Below are 15,330 nucleotides of genomic sequence, written 5' to 3'. Positions count from 1 at the left end.
TTATATGCAGGCAAAGGGTTACATGTTCCCAAGAAATACTTAAAATAAGTAGAAACACAAAGGCATCAAATACATTTATTTGTACTATATAAAAGCCTTTCATGAACAGAGCCCTTTACAGTACAGTTACCTCTACAACTGCAATTCTGGAGTTGCTGCATGGTTTGGGACTCCGGTGGACCACAGTGAGAGCCATTATTCATGACTGGAGAAAACTTCGAACAGTGGTGAACCTTCCCAGGAGTGGCCAACCTACCAAAATTACTCCAAGAGCGCACTTTCAACTCATCTAGGAGGCCACAAAAGAACCCAGAACAACATCTAAAAGAACTGCAGGCCTCACTTGTCTCATCCATGGGAGATTTCTGCTGAGTAAAAAACTCCACAAAGTCTCGACTCACATTTGCCAGAAAACATCCTGATGATTTGACTTTTGGGAAAATATTCTGTGGACTGATGAGACAAAATTAAACTTTTAGCAAGGTTTGAGTCCCGTCACATCTGGTGTAAAACTAACACAGAATATCATAAAAAAACATCATACCAGCAGTCAAAGATGGTGGTGGTAGTTTGATGGTCTGGGGCTGCTTTGCTGCTTCAGGATGAAACCATGAATTCTGCTCTCTTCCAGAAAATACTGAAGGAGAATGTCCAACCATTAGTTTGGGTCCCTTGGCTTATAAATGGTCCATGTTTTCACTCCTGCTCTTACTCATATTTGTGTAAAGGATAAATAACATATAAAAATAATTTACACGATGAATGTACATCCAGTAATTTTTAGCTTTCGTTCAGTCGTTTGTCTCTACCAAGCAACAACCTTAAGTGCTAGAAACTGAAGCCAAAGTTGACGTGTCAGGCCCACTTGAAGCTGGCTCCTAAAGTTTTAGTATCTATAGCTACTTTCTCCTTTTCATAACAACTTTATATTGGGAAAATGTTTTTTCTATAATTCGTCCACTTTGATACTAGAGTTTTGGTGTGGCTGCTTTGACTGTCCAGACCAGGCAGCTGTCAGCAGGTTTCACCTCTGCAGTCACTAAACTGTTGCTATTGGAACCTTTCAACCCCCTGAGGTCTAAGTCATCATTAGTGACTAACCCTATATTAGTCAGCGAAAGGCAAAACAAACATGTAAATATTATTTTGATGTTTCTTTGTTGCCTGACTGGGAAAAAACGATTCAGCTTGCTAGCCAGCATTAGTGGATAAATTAGCAGTCAACCCTCTCAATCAAATTCACCCACTCACATATGGTGTCAAAATACTGTGATGGCAGCAGGTAAAACTAAAGGCCATTATACACTGAACACGTTGTGAAAAATCAACATGAAATTCTCAATTTTACAGATCGGAACTTGCCGTGTGAGTTATATACACACCCAACACAAGAAACTCAACACGTTCTTAAACAAGAAAAGGAGGAAATGGGGATTCTGATTTCATCCCATTTTCACGAGACAGCAGCAACTGGGAGATCTCCATAGTTTGATCCAGCAGTTGAAGCTGGATCACGGCCGCTTTCGTATATGTTTCAGTGTGCCAGTTTGAACTCTTGGGAGCACATCTGTGGAGGCAGGTAAATCCTTTCAGAGAGCCTATGAGCGCACTTGTTGTTCCGACACAAGAAACTGGAAAAATCTCAGTAGGTTACAAAAATAAATGCCAGTGAAATGACATGGTCAGTTGAACTGCTGCATTAAGAATACGTGAGTCCGAAAAATATTTTGACTCACGAAATATTCACAGGGATTTTAAAACCCTTTAGGCTGAGGCTTCAAAGTGTGAAGAACAATCTATTTCCATCTTTTATATACAGTCTGTGGTCTCTAGAGACTACAAAAATGATGTGATGTACAAAAAATTCCAAAGAGCTTAGTGACAATGTAGTTAATAAAATGTGTTTCATGTAACGAATCCTCAAACGCTTTTGTGTTTAATGGCTGAAGAAACCATTCAAAAGCTTCCTTTCTCATTACTACTACATTACTACTCGATACTACTACAGCCGGGCAGGTCCCCCTGTCAGAAAGAAAGGCTCATGTTTCCTCTGAGAGCTTTGTCTGAGAAGAGGGGGTGGTCACCCTGAACTTGTGCACGCGCCCCGTAAGTTGTCCGGGATACGTGAGCGCGCACGTGGCCGTTGCACATGAAACTTGAAGAAGCTGCAGAGAGTTTAGAGTAAAACTCATCTGCTCCACGGACACCGACAGACCTCAGGAAAGAGCTCCGACACCCGAGAAAAGCCATGAAGATGCTGGCGCTGCCTCTGCTCATCACCATTTTGCACAGTGAGCTTTTTATTGTGTTCAAAACTTCAACAATTTCTGTTTTGATACTGAATCAGAGAGTGTGTGCAACTTTTAGAGTCAGCCAATTTTTACGTTGCATTTATACACAGTAACAGTGCAAACATGTATCCATACGCGATGTGAGGTTGAACTACATGTTTTATGCATTTATTTATTTTAATGTCAGACCTTTTTACAGACTTATAAATATGTAATTACGCATTTTCTCCTCTTTCTTTCATTTTATTGCAATATAACAGTTAAGGACCTACTTTATTTTACTAAAGAAAACAACACATACCACCGTCTTACGTGATTATGCAACTCAAGTTTTATCTTATTAAGCTGCAAGAGGCCACCGAAACAAAATGTAATTTTGGGCCAAATTAACAACTTTAGAAACGACTGCATGTAGGCTAAGTGTCAAAACGGGCATTTACGAGGCTCTGATATTTATTGATTGATTATTAGTGTGTGAGTTGTAGAGCTTGTGCGTGATTTCACAGACAGCGCGGAGGAGGTGCGATGTGTTTGGGGAGTGCAGTGGGGGTAGAGATTGTGCAGGGAGTGGCTGGGCTTCATGTTTACACTGAACCCGCTCTGATGCTGTTTGAACCCGAGATCCACGGGCTGATGAGACGGATCACGTGACCCCCGCGGAGGAGATTGAGATCCCAGAGTTTCAGGGAAGATAGCCCTTGACTGACCCTTAGTTGTTAATTGGACTGAGATGAAAAAGCAGTAAAGAAAAAATGCATTTGATGCTGCTGTGGGAATCTTAAAGGCCAAAGGCTGTCGTCCAAACAACATGTTTTACGCAGTTAATTGCGTCTTTGACGTGCATGTGTTTTGATTTTTCTTGTATTTACATGTGAGGACCAAAAGTCCTTGTAGAGATGAAACGATTACAATCTGTTTGTTTAGACACACTGCCTTTTAATATACTCTGAAAATATTTTTTTCATTACTGCACAGGAGGTATCATAGGTGGTTTTTCAGTTAGGTTACAATGTCTCCTTAAAACAGCAGAAACCCTAAAACACGTAACTTTTTTTAATAGTAGAAGCGGATTAAGTTTTAGGGTTTTCAAGTGCACATTTGAATAAAATAAAATATGTAGTGTTAAAACACCGTTATTATGCATTCTGTATTAAAGTAAAAGTAAAAGAGTGCAGGGTGTTCAGGATCAGTCAGCAGAGATCCTCACAAGTGTGTTTTACAGATGTCTGTGCATGTGTATGCTATGCCAGCTGAGAAGGGTAAGGTTACTGTCATAAAGAATGGCTTTGTGTGCAACACACACACACACACACACACACACACACACACACACACACACACACACACACAGAGTGTGCCACACAAGAAACATGCATCGCTACATCGCTAGTCAGGGGTTAAAGTGGGATTTGGCAGGTGTAGTTTGGGTGTAGCATTGGAAAAAGAATTACTAAGAAATAAGTTACAATATGATGTTTTTTGGGCTCCAATATAATTTTTATTTATTTTTTAAAATCTGTAGAGGTTTTAATCAGCTGACCTGTGCTGCTACATTATTGTTAACTGTTTTTTAAAAACAAGATATAAGCAAAGGCTTCTGATTTTCAGCTGTTGACACAATCCAGCTAATATAAAAGTTAGAATTCAGAGAGCGAGTCTGATCAGAATCATCATGTGAAAAATAAACTGATGTTTGCTACCCTTTATATACATCCTTTTTTTTTTTTTTTTTTTTTTTTTTTTAGAAGGGGAGAAAGAAAGAGGGAAAGAGAGAAAGCTGAGAAGAGGGACGGGGGAGAAGGGCAAAAGACAAAAACCAACAGAACGGGCAGAGAAAAAAAAATGCACATATCAATCACCTGGGTCACCTGCTGAGAAAGAAAAAAGAAAGCAAGCAGAAGAGAACAAGAGTAATAGAATAAACAACATCACAATGATATATGGGAATATGACAGTAAATACTAAATGTTAAACATTATTGTGCAGCACATAAGATCAACAGAACACAGTGTGCTTTGAGGTAGGAGCCAAAAAGGGTGTAGTTTGTGGGTGTGATCACCCGTGTGTACACCTGTGAGCATGGACGCGCTTGTTTTTTGTTTTTTAAAAGGTTCCTTCATGTAATAATCTGCTAGAGGGTGTGGGGGGGCAACAGCCCCGTCCTCCAGGGCATGAAGCAGGTGTGGAGGAGATCAAAACTCCAGACATCCAGAGGCCCGCAGAACACAAGAGACCAAGGAAGACCAACAGAGGGGCAGCTGCGCCACTGTCCCGGAAAGAGCTGAGGAGAGTCCCAGATGAGGGCTCACTCAGCAGCCGCGGAGCAGAAGCCAGGGGGAGTTGCAGTGACGCGCCCGTGAGCTCCGCCGGCAGCCAGCTGCGCCTGAGTGACCGAGCCCCAGGCCGAGAGGCCGGGGGCACCCCACCTCCGAAGTGGCCCGGGCGAGCCCCAGGCTCCAGGCCCCGATAAGCGGCCGCCAAGGAATGAGCCGGTGTGTACCTGGACGCCCATCCCCGGACACAAAGAACCACCAACGCACCGATGTCTGAGGGGGTCCACCACTGGCAGGGGAAGTGGTGGTAGGGGGAGATAGGCCTCCAAACCTTGGAGGGCCTGAGATGTCCCCAGAGAGGTGGCGCCTGACACCCAACCTGACATATAGACACAGACATACAGGCACACACAGATACAAACATCCATTCCCACCCTCATGCTCTCATATGCACTTACTCCACACTCAACCAACGTGGAGACAGACATAAAGAGACGTTGTACACATGATCACACTCCCCAAGCGTACTCTACAAACTGGGTCTAGGTGCCCCCGCCTCTGGAGGGGGGAACTGCACCCAGACCCAGGTGGTGTTTCCCTTTTCCCTGCGGTGGGGGGAGGCAGACCGCCCCGACTCCGCAGCAGCAGGAAGGCTCCACACTCCAGACCGCAGTCGGACGGCCAACTCCTCCTCCTAGCCCCCCTGCTCCAGCAGGTCGCAGAGAATGGGGGTGAGAGAAGACTCCAAACCTCCCTCCACCCGCTCATTGTAGTGTTGATGCATGTGTGTTCTAAGGTGCATTTAAAACCCAGGAGGGCTTGGAGCTACCTGCCAGAGAGCAGCAGGTAAGCGCATGGTCCCTCCTGCTAGCCCTCAATGTCTACGTGTATTTAAAATTGAGAGGTGGGCAACGATGCCAGGGGTGGGGTGTACACCCTGATGGTACTTTGGACTCCGTGCATCGTGCCCACCCCCAAGATCCTATATGTATGTGTAATGAGAGTGTGAGTAATGTGAATGTCTAAGTTGTGGGATAAAATTGAGGCAGAGGCAGCCAGAAGGGGACAGAGGGGGGGGTAGCCTCCTCTGCACCCTGGTGACATACCCCTACTCCAAGGCCCTGCATGTGTGGGTGGTTGTGGTGGAGCGGGAAGAGGGAGGCAGCTGGAGATGGGGAGGGAAGGAAGGGAGGGGCAAGTGACCCCTCCCTGGGGCCAGCTCCCCCGCTGACCCCAGTAGGCACCCCCATACTCCGCGACCCGCCAGGGAAAGGGGGCCCAGGCCCATCCAGACCGGGGCCCAGTGCAGCAGCGCCGCCCGGCCCCACAGAGCCCGGGACAGTCCACCCAACCCCACCACAGAGAAAACTGCACCCACCCCACCATCCACTCTTCTTCCAGACTACATAAGACAATAAACACCCAGGCTGAGATCTTCCTCCACCTCTCCTGTATCTCCTACCCTTTATATACATCCTAACATTGCCCACGGACAACACAGCCTGCTGTGCACCAGTAAACGTCACTACAATACTGCAAACGTATCGGTTTAGCCAACACTAAACTTTACCAGACTGCTTGGTATTTTCACGCAAATTTGAATAGCATAGAATTTGTAAGCTTCAATTAGTTTGTCACATGTATAATTCCAAAATCGGGTTTAAAAACTCTAAAATCAATTAGGACATTATATGTAAGATTTAAATTTCAAGTTTCAAGTTAAACCGATTTCACTTGATGACCATTTCCTACCCTTAAAAATCTTCTTGTCCTCTCTTTTCTTACCTCTTTCTCCATCTCTTACATTTACAACTATGCATTTATTAGCAGTTATTTTATGTAAGACTGCACAGAAGTACTTTGTCACACAATGTTTTTACCACATATTTGTCGTATTTTTCGAGCTGTTTGCAAGTTTTATTTGAAATCACCAGCCAAAAAAATGTCACTCAGTTCATGCTCGCTCCTCTTCTGTATCGCTAAATGCTGGACGGAGTGACTGAAACTTTGAACACCGTTAAAAAGAAAAGAAAAGATGCGTTAAAAGCACAAGTGGGCTGTGGGATATCATTATTTTGTTATTACTGAGCATAATCCATACTGTCAGTCTACAGCACATGAAAAATTAACTCATTGGTCAGTAATATGCATTAATCTGTTTATCGGATTTAACTGCTCGTTAACTGAAGGACCGTTCCAGCCCACTTTCTCCCCATCTTTAATCCTCAAGTACAAGCCTGTTATGTAATTCAGTTTTACTACCAGTCTCCTCTCTGCTGCTTTCAAATGTTTATTTTTTTTTTACTTAAAGCACACTTACAGCTGATGGTCACGTGACACATTTAAGTTTCACAAAGCAGCTCCGCTTCAGTTTACGTGATGTCAAGGGAGTATCCTGTAACAGCAACCTCTGCGAAGCTTCCAAGTTCTACAATAAAAACTTTATTTCCAGCAAAATTGCTTGCCAATAATATAAAAGTCAGATTTTACAGCCACGTTTGAAGCGTTTATTTATTTTTTAGGTGGCGTGTCACTCTAAATTATTTTCTCTTATCTCTTTCTGAAGGCGTCTGCTTAATGTCGAGGTAAACGTGGGTGTTTGATTGCGTGTGCTGAAGGGACAGATCACTGAAGGCGGTTATCAGGTCGCCTTAAAGCAGCTTGTCAGAGGGCCATCCATCACTTGCATTCCTGCACAGCACCGCTCCTGGCACCACCAGGATGTAGCTCCACACTCAGTGTCTGTTTGTCTCTGTCGGCATGTATTACTATGTTTATGGGCACCAGTTGCAGTTTGAAACTTTTCTTGTGAAGAACATTTTGCGTTGTGAGAACATTCAAGCCCCACAGGTTATTACTGCTGTTCTATACTTTGCGTTAAGGCTTCGACTGGAAAGTCAAATGTGTGTGAGTGCGACTGCTTCCACACAAAAACCAAGCATTAAGCAAACGTCCTGTTTACATATGAGTAAGCTTCTTGTGTCTGATGGTTTACCATGTAGCTCCTTGATCTGAAACTATAAAGATGTTTAACATTTCCATTTATGTGCTCCAGTAAACATTTAAAGATTGTACTCGATGGTCTGAGAGTAAAACTGGTCTTTCACAGGACGCTGATCTTCTCTCTTCTGCAGGTCCTGTCAGTTTATCAGTGACAGTAAGCAGCAGTAAACCCAAAGTGGAGGTTCACGAGCACACTGGTGAGACCGACGCTGCAGTTTTTCACATTCCTGAACATAATTTGTCTGCTATCTTAAAATGGCCACAGTCTTATTGTTTCATCTTAATAAAATATATTTCATATTTAACCTATTGTAATTCCAAATAATAGGAAAACAACAAACTAGATATAAACATATCTAATATCATATTGTCCAATTTCTGTCTTTTTCTCCTCTAAAAAAACACATTCATGTTAACTGAACACTTTCAAATAATTATTCTTTATTGAAAATTGCAACTACCAGAATATATTTCAGAATACATGGATATAAATAAAGAAATACATCATCCGTAGTCATGAGTGTGCATGAGTTGGTAAAAATCAATTAGTTTGAGACATTAAAAAAGGTAACGTAAGGATTAAAGATGAATATTGTTTTACTTTTACTTTTAGACGCTGTGCTGTCCTGTGAGTTCAAGACAGAGAAAGATCAGAACCCTCGAATCGAGTGGAAGAAGAAAGGAAAAGGGGTGACTTTTGTTTACTTTAATCACAAATTCACAGGTGAGTGACGGATCATTACTGCACGCATTTGTTTTTAAACTTAACCTGATTTAATAAAGAAGATTTTGTGTGGCCTTTTTTTTTATGTTTGCTGACACTTTGCTTTGATTGTTTTCTTTGTTCATCATTCTCCGTCTTTTGCACTTTAGGGTCTTACGCTGGACGGGCTAAGATAGAGGGAGCGACGCTGACGATACACTCCGTCACTCAGAAAGATTCAGGGGAGTACCGCTGTGAGGTGACAGCCAGCGAGGATCACGTCAACCTCGGAGAGGCCACTGTGACACTTAATGTTCTTGGTATGAATATATTACGAACGTACATAAGGATAGGGATAGGACAGATCTGTGTAAGAGGTGAACACTAAACTATTTCAGGGTGCAAGTCAATGGCACTTAACTCCTGTGATGTGACATGTGAAACAATAACGTACATGTTGGTGGAACCAGGAGGATTCACAGCAAATCTTTTAAATGTGATTGTATTGCACAAATAACTGCAAACAATTCACACAAGCCTCCCTCACCTGAATTGTGAGATTAGGGTGACAGTCGTTAAAGGTGCAATATGTGGAGTAATTTACGATAGAAGCAGTTTCTTGATAGCATGGAGCAGCCACTCTGAATCCGCTCTGCTATGGATAGGAAATTATAACTGTTACCTCAGTGCCCGATCCGTTTATGTTGGACTGCTGTACAGGGTGCTACTCTGAGTAACTACCCCATCTCAGGCTATAGCCATATTACATTAACCTTTGGACCACCATGACTTTATTAGCATGCTAACTTTAGTAGAACTCTCCATTATGCTTGGCACATGGGTTGTTTTGCACAGACAGTGAAATCACCACAGGTCTGTACTGTTTACATCAGGTGTCTCCACTCAGGCAAAACCTCCACATCGGCGCTCGTATATGTGGAAAAGAAGTCAAAACTGAAAGCAGAAGGTGTGTCATCCTTCAATTACATCACAGTGAGGCGACAAATGTTGTGCAAATTCAAATGTCGTGTTCATTTAACAACAGATACATCATAATTTTCTCCATTAAGGTAAAAAAAATGATATAGAACAAAGATTTTCTCCATTTCTGTCAAATGTTGATGTCCAAGATACATGGTAATGGTTGCTAGGTGACAGGAGCAGAGCATCCAGTTTAACAGCTAAGAACTTCTGTGCGTCTCTGTCTTTACGTCCTTTTGAGGATGCGATCCCTGAATTTGGACACATCCAATGAAATCCCTGAGACCTTTTCTGCCACTTTTGTTGTACGGTGCTGTTCACCACACCGAAAATGGTGAGCGCAAACGAGCTGTTACACAATATCCGAGCGGCTTGGTAGTGCATAGGTGTTAAAAATGACAATCTATTAATAAATCAGGTTGATTTTTTGTGTTTCAACATTTTTAAAACTTAAATGTGTAAAAGTGCTAGCCAGATGAAATCAAATCAGCCACCCTGCTGCTATGAATGTTAGGCCAGCCACCCACTAGCCATCAGTGAAGTGTGGTATTATATGATGTGGGATGTTAGGTTATCTCACTTCAGATCAAGATGAACTTTGTGATGTCGAAGACATTTTGACATTTCATTCAAAGAGAAAATAGAGTTATTTCGTATCTTTTGGAAATAGGTAAAAATGGTTTCTTTGACACATCCTCAGCTTGAAATGAGAAAAAATGGGAAAAGTAACATTAGATTCATAACTTGTATAATGTATAATAATATATATATTCTTTATTTTCATTGTGATTTTAATCAAGACACATATGGTACTTTTAAAGGAAACACAATGTTGTGTTCTTCCCTGTGCGGTACATGTGAATATACTCTGCACTGAACGTTTGAACTCAAGGCTGTCAGGCAAAAGTCTACATTGCCTCACTCAGCTTTCAGAAATTATAAATGAATTGACTATTTTGTGCATTCCTGCTCGAAGAGATATGGTTGTTTCTCTGAGGTTCGAGGATAACGACTCAGTAGTTTATGCATTCCTGCCATAGCACAAAGATCCAAGCTTCTAGTTTCCACGTGAAGGTCCAGCACGCACATAGAAATACCTCTGGATGCCCTTTGATATTGTTCCCATTTTATTTACATTTCCAAAGAGAATTTAGATTTTGGGGGTTTTGCAGTTTGCAGCATGAAGTAATGAGTTTACAGAGTATGTGAGATATATTTGGCAAACCACAGAAATTGTGCAAATAACAACTTCTTATAAACTTTATAATCTCTTCCATTAGGATATGTTGCAACAGGCAGACTGTTTTGTGCCAGTGTAGTTTAATTTTCTTTAAGATTATTCACCAACTTATTGAAAAAAAGCCTCATTATTATTAAATCTAAATGTCATTTGAGGTGATTACATATATACTTTCACAAAAATAACATGGTTGCAAAACAAGAGTTTCACGGATAAATTCTGTTGGCACTCTTAATACAAGTCGTGAAGTCACACGTGTCATCATATTGTGGTAAAACTACACACAGTTTCTTTTACATTGTTAGATTTCAATGTAGGTCGATGCTCACATGTTGGTCATTTGTGGACATTGTAAAGATAAAAGAATGATCGCACAAATGTTTTTTGTTGGTGGAGTTCCTGGTTGGCAGCCTCCCAGCTGGCACGTGTGAAAGCCTCACTTTGACTGATATCTCTGGAGTGATGTATGGGAAACATGTTTGGCTGAATAGACACTTGGTTGGTGGCTGCAGGAAATGCACTTCCAGATCAATACATCAATCTGACATAATTTATAACAAAAGGAATCATCAGACCTCTCTAGTTTTGCCTAAAAAAGTCTATTAAGTGATATTACACTATGCAGATGTTAACATTTTAAGCATTTGTAGGGAGACTTTCGTGTTGTCTTACAAATTGAAAACATAATATATTTAAAAAATATATAGTTTTACCTTTCTCTGTCTTTCCCCCCTCTCAGTGCCGCCTCATGTCCCTTCCTGCAACGTGCCAAGCTCTGTGTTTGTAGGGTCAGGCCTGGAGCTTCTCTGTAAGGACAAACTGAGTGTGCCTCCCGCTACCTACCGCTGGTACAAAGACAACAAGGCACTAACAGCCACGGGAGAGACTCCTTACAGCATTGACACAAACAAGGGCACACTGGTGAGTGCTACCTAAAGTTTTCAAATACAATATAATATAATGTACAGAATGTTATACAAGGGTCCAAAAACACAACTGTTATTCCTTTCGTGTACCCTGCCGCCTGCCTCTGTTTGTCTGGAGCAGAAGTTTAAAAGTGTGTCCAAGGTGGATGCAGGGATGTATCGCTGTGAGTCCTCCAACAGTGTGGGGGCGCCCAAGAGCTGTGTGGCCCAACAACTCAAAGTTATTGACTGTAAGTATTTTAAGAAAGTACTCACTGGAGATTATGCATCACGCTCTGGAGACCAAATATTAAAAAAAAATCTGATTCTGCTGCTTCCAGATCCTTTGAATATGACGATTTTAATAGCAGGTGCTGCAGGTTTGGCAGCGTTCATGCTTTTCTGCTGCATCTGTGTGTGTGTCTGCCGACACCGAGGCTGCTGCAAAAGTAAGTAGTGCAGTGCTGCCACAAATGTGTTCAATTCAATTCAATTTTATTTATACAGCGCCAAATCACAACAACAGTCGCCTCAAGAGCTTTATATTGTAAGGTAGATCCTACAATAATACATGCAGAGAAAAACCCAACAATCCTATGAGCCCCTATGAGCAAGCACTTTGGCGACAGTGGGAAGGAAAAACTCCCTTTTAACAGGAAGAAACCTCCGGCAGAACCAGGCTCAGCGAGGGGCGGGGCCATCTGCTGTGACCGGTTGGGGTGAGAGAAGGAAAACAGGATAAAAGAGCGCGTTTAGGCGTGTGAGAAAAACACTCGAGTGCGTCCTGTCATGTAATAATTCTGCATTATTCGCGTAATATGCCAACGATTTGTCACGTCCCGAGGCGTTCCATGGGAATGTGAAAGGTGACCGTCTGCGTTCCTATGCTACGCACCGGATTGTGCATGAAATCGAATGATACTCCCGCTGTAACACACAACCCAGCTGTGTATTCCAGCCCTAACCCTAACCTTAATAACGTTAACCACCACCTTAATCATATTATATAGTGTTTTCCAAAGCGATTTAAGTAAAATAAACGTACATGTGTAGATTCATTCCAAACGGTTCTCGAACTCGTAATATAGGGATGTGTTGGGTGACCAAAAGCGTAATATACCGATGATTTGTCACCTAGCGTAAAATGTTACGCTTTGGGAGTGAGAACGTGTTGTTTTTTCACACCTTCACTTATATTTAGTCCATCCATTTGGACTTGTTTCTCAGAGTGCATGTCAATTTATTGATCTGCACCTAAGCAACCAGATGAGTGAGCAGCTATTTTTTTAGGCTGTCAGCAATGGATTCAGCCTTTTATTTAAAAAAAAATAAATACCAGATTAGATGAATTTCGTCTATGGCCGTGGAACAGGATTGAGTTGACAAATGCAAAGTTTAATTGTAAACAAAATTAGAATGAGAACAATCACGTGTATGTGTTTCTGAACACGGTACTTTATCAAATATCCAAGAGCTATTTGGGTGGAAGAGGTCCTCTTTGCCAGTCTTTCATATTAAAATGAATAGTTTTTGCAGAAAGTATTTGGTTATTCTTCTGATCAGGTTGTAATTCTAATGCTCATGCTAATGTTTTGAAAACAACAATAAGGTGAGAAGCACAGAGAAAACAACTCTGATATATGTAGTAACATAGTGTCACCATTTAAAAATGCTCTCGTGAAAGAATCCTTCCTGCATTTAAAGCCTTACCTAAAAAAACCCCTTTCAATTGTTTGGATTTTACTGCTTTCAGATTTACTGTTTTACTGCTCTTCTTATCACTGTTTCTTGCAAGCAGTTGTTTTCACCAATAAACTCTCTTTGCACAACCGGACTTAGCACCAAATAACAGAAAGACACATTTGGTGACTAAATGAAGGGTTTGGTAGAGACCCAACAGAACTAATAAGAAAAACTTCAGTTAAACATAAAAATGACTACTTGAGTAAATCTCTGTATTTTCGAGTTCTCCCAGAATTGAGGTATTGTGACCACAACTGACAAATTTTCATGTATTGACTAATTTTTTCTTTGTTTTTTATTCGAACAGAGAGCAAGAAAACAAAAAGGTGAGAGTTTCTTCTTCCGCCCTGCATGTTGCCCTTATTGTTATTCCAAAATAATAAGTGTTGACTAAACTGCCCTCCCCCTTGCCTTTCAGCACCAAGTCCTACAACCCTCCTCCTCCTCCCACCCGCAATGTGAGTGATCAAAGGCCTCGTTATCAAATCAGGGCTTGTTTTGCATGCATTCATTTGGAATGCAACTGTTGATAAGCTTCCGATAACACCAGGCACAAGCTAATGAAAGGAAATGTGTCACTGTATGTCTCTCTGCTCCCTACAGCTCAAGCACTACAAACAAACTCAGTCCTTCATGATCTGAGGGCGAAGCCTTCTTCCTCTTTGACATCAAACCATCCAAAAAACCAAAGTAACTGCAGTTACTGCTCAAAACACCGGGAGGTTGATCGACTGTCGCCTGCTCGATGCCGTCTGGGATGGAGATGAAGATCGAGGCCTCTTGAAACGTCAAGCAAAAGCAAAGACGTGAAATACTTAGCAACAGGTTTGCTGCTTTGTAAATAAAATAACGCACTGACAGTTTAAAGGTAGCTCAAGCACACGTCAAAATGTATGACTTTACCACTTTATCAAATGCTGTGTAACTGTTTTCACGATGTTCTTTGTCTTCAGTGTTTCAAAACACTTCTAAAATCGGTTTTCCACCTTTACTTGGAGAACGTTTTGGCTCTTTAGTCCCACCTACTGGTCAGGAACTAACCACCCACAGTATTACTGCATACACTAAACCATGGATCGAATCCTTCTTCCTGGTTTCACTTAATATTACATATAGAGATACTATTATATATGTCGTTATCTTTCTCTTCGTGTTTTTACATATTTATCTAAACCTATTTGTGAGCCGATCTCTTCTGTATTTTTATATCTTTGGTTGTATTTGCTTAAATTCTGATCATATAAATTGAGTGAGAGATGAACAGGTGTCTGCACACACTGAATGACGTTTTGGAAGCTTTGTAAATGTTTTGTACTCAAATCTTGTGATGACTTTAATCCAATAAAGAAAGGATAAGAAAGCTCTTTGCAATTCAAGCTGGATTATTTACTGTCACAGAGTCAGGCACACACTCAGGGCGGGAAGTACAATATGCTGATTTGTGCTGTGACATTAATGTCGGTATGTGTTCAAAGTATTTGTGCAAATTTCAAAGAACAGAAACAGGATTTACATTTAATCCTCAACATTTTGGGCAAAGCTGCTCTCAAAGCAAACTTTCCAAATGCTTTTTTACTCTGCACTGGAAGTTTTTGAACTACAGCAAAACTCCCACTTTATGTAAGATTGCACAGTATTGTGTCCCCTTGTCCCACATATTGTTAACTTTTGACATTTCTATTGGCGTCTTTTATAAAAACAAATTGTCTGCTGCTCAAAGAGAAATGTTTTTCTAGTACTCAAAAACATTGTAATAGTTCTTGTCATAAAAAAGGAATACGCAAGTGTACAAAGAAAACATCGAAACAAACAAGCTCCATTCAAATTGAATACAGTGTACCTGTCCTTCACATACCACAAATCTTTAAACTGCACTCATAGTGTTTCTTCTTTCATCTCTTCTGCTCCAAAATGAGTGACTATGCTATTCTTTGCCACCCGTTTGGTGTCAAAGAGAGAATCTCATTTGGGAACTGAAATTACTTTTAAAGGTCATTCAAACTACTTAATATACTGTAAAAATAATGTTGAAATAAATAAACTGATTATTACTGCACGCTGTGAACATAAGCAACAACAGAATTAATGTGCTTTCCTCTGCTTACCCACTATGATGTGTGGTTTTAAGGACTTGTGTGATATGATCTCTCATCCCCTCTGTGGGGTTTTGTCTTTCCAGTCAGGCTAATAG

General features: G+C 41.2%; 1 protein-coding gene across 1 annotated transcript; it reads left to right on the top strand.

The window, feature by feature from the left end:
• Positions 1 to 2,115: 2,115 nt before the first annotated feature.
• On the top strand, positions 2,116 to 14,507 carry jam2b (junctional adhesion molecule 2b). Its single transcript, XM_082507608.1, has 10 exons — positions 2,116 to 2,291; positions 7,699 to 7,764; positions 8,181 to 8,291; positions 8,441 to 8,590; positions 11,231 to 11,412; positions 11,539 to 11,647; positions 11,738 to 11,845; positions 13,447 to 13,465; positions 13,558 to 13,597; positions 13,743 to 14,507. Exons 1-10 carry the CDS (start codon positions 2,249 to 2,251, stop codon positions 13,779 to 13,781), a joined length of 867 nt encoding a protein of 288 aa, XP_082363734.1. The 5' UTR covers positions 2,116 to 2,248; the 3' UTR covers positions 13,782 to 14,507.
• Positions 14,508 to 15,330: the final 823 nt, after the last annotated feature.

Source organism: Aulonocara stuartgranti (genome assembly GCF_965226115.1).
Source record: "Aulonocara stuartgranti genome assembly, chromosome: 16".
Taxonomy (NCBI): Eukaryota; Metazoa; Chordata; class Actinopteri; order Cichliformes; family Cichlidae; genus Aulonocara; species Aulonocara stuartgranti.
The sequence above is the reverse complement of the archived record's forward strand: the minus strand, read 5'-3'. Positions and strand labels throughout refer to the sequence as shown.

Coding starts and splice junctions, on each gene's coding strand:
- jam2b (XM_082507608.1), top strand. CDS start 2,249: ATGAAGATGCTGGCGCTGCCTCTGCTCATCACCATTTTGCACA. Junction 8,292..8,440: donor CTTTAATCACAAATTCACAG/GTGAGTGACGGA, acceptor TTTGCACTTTAG/GGTCTTACGCTGGACGGGCT. Junction 13,598..13,742: donor CTCCTCCTCCCACCCGCAAT/GTGAGTGATCAA, acceptor TGCTCCCTACAG/CTCAAGCACTACAAACAAAC.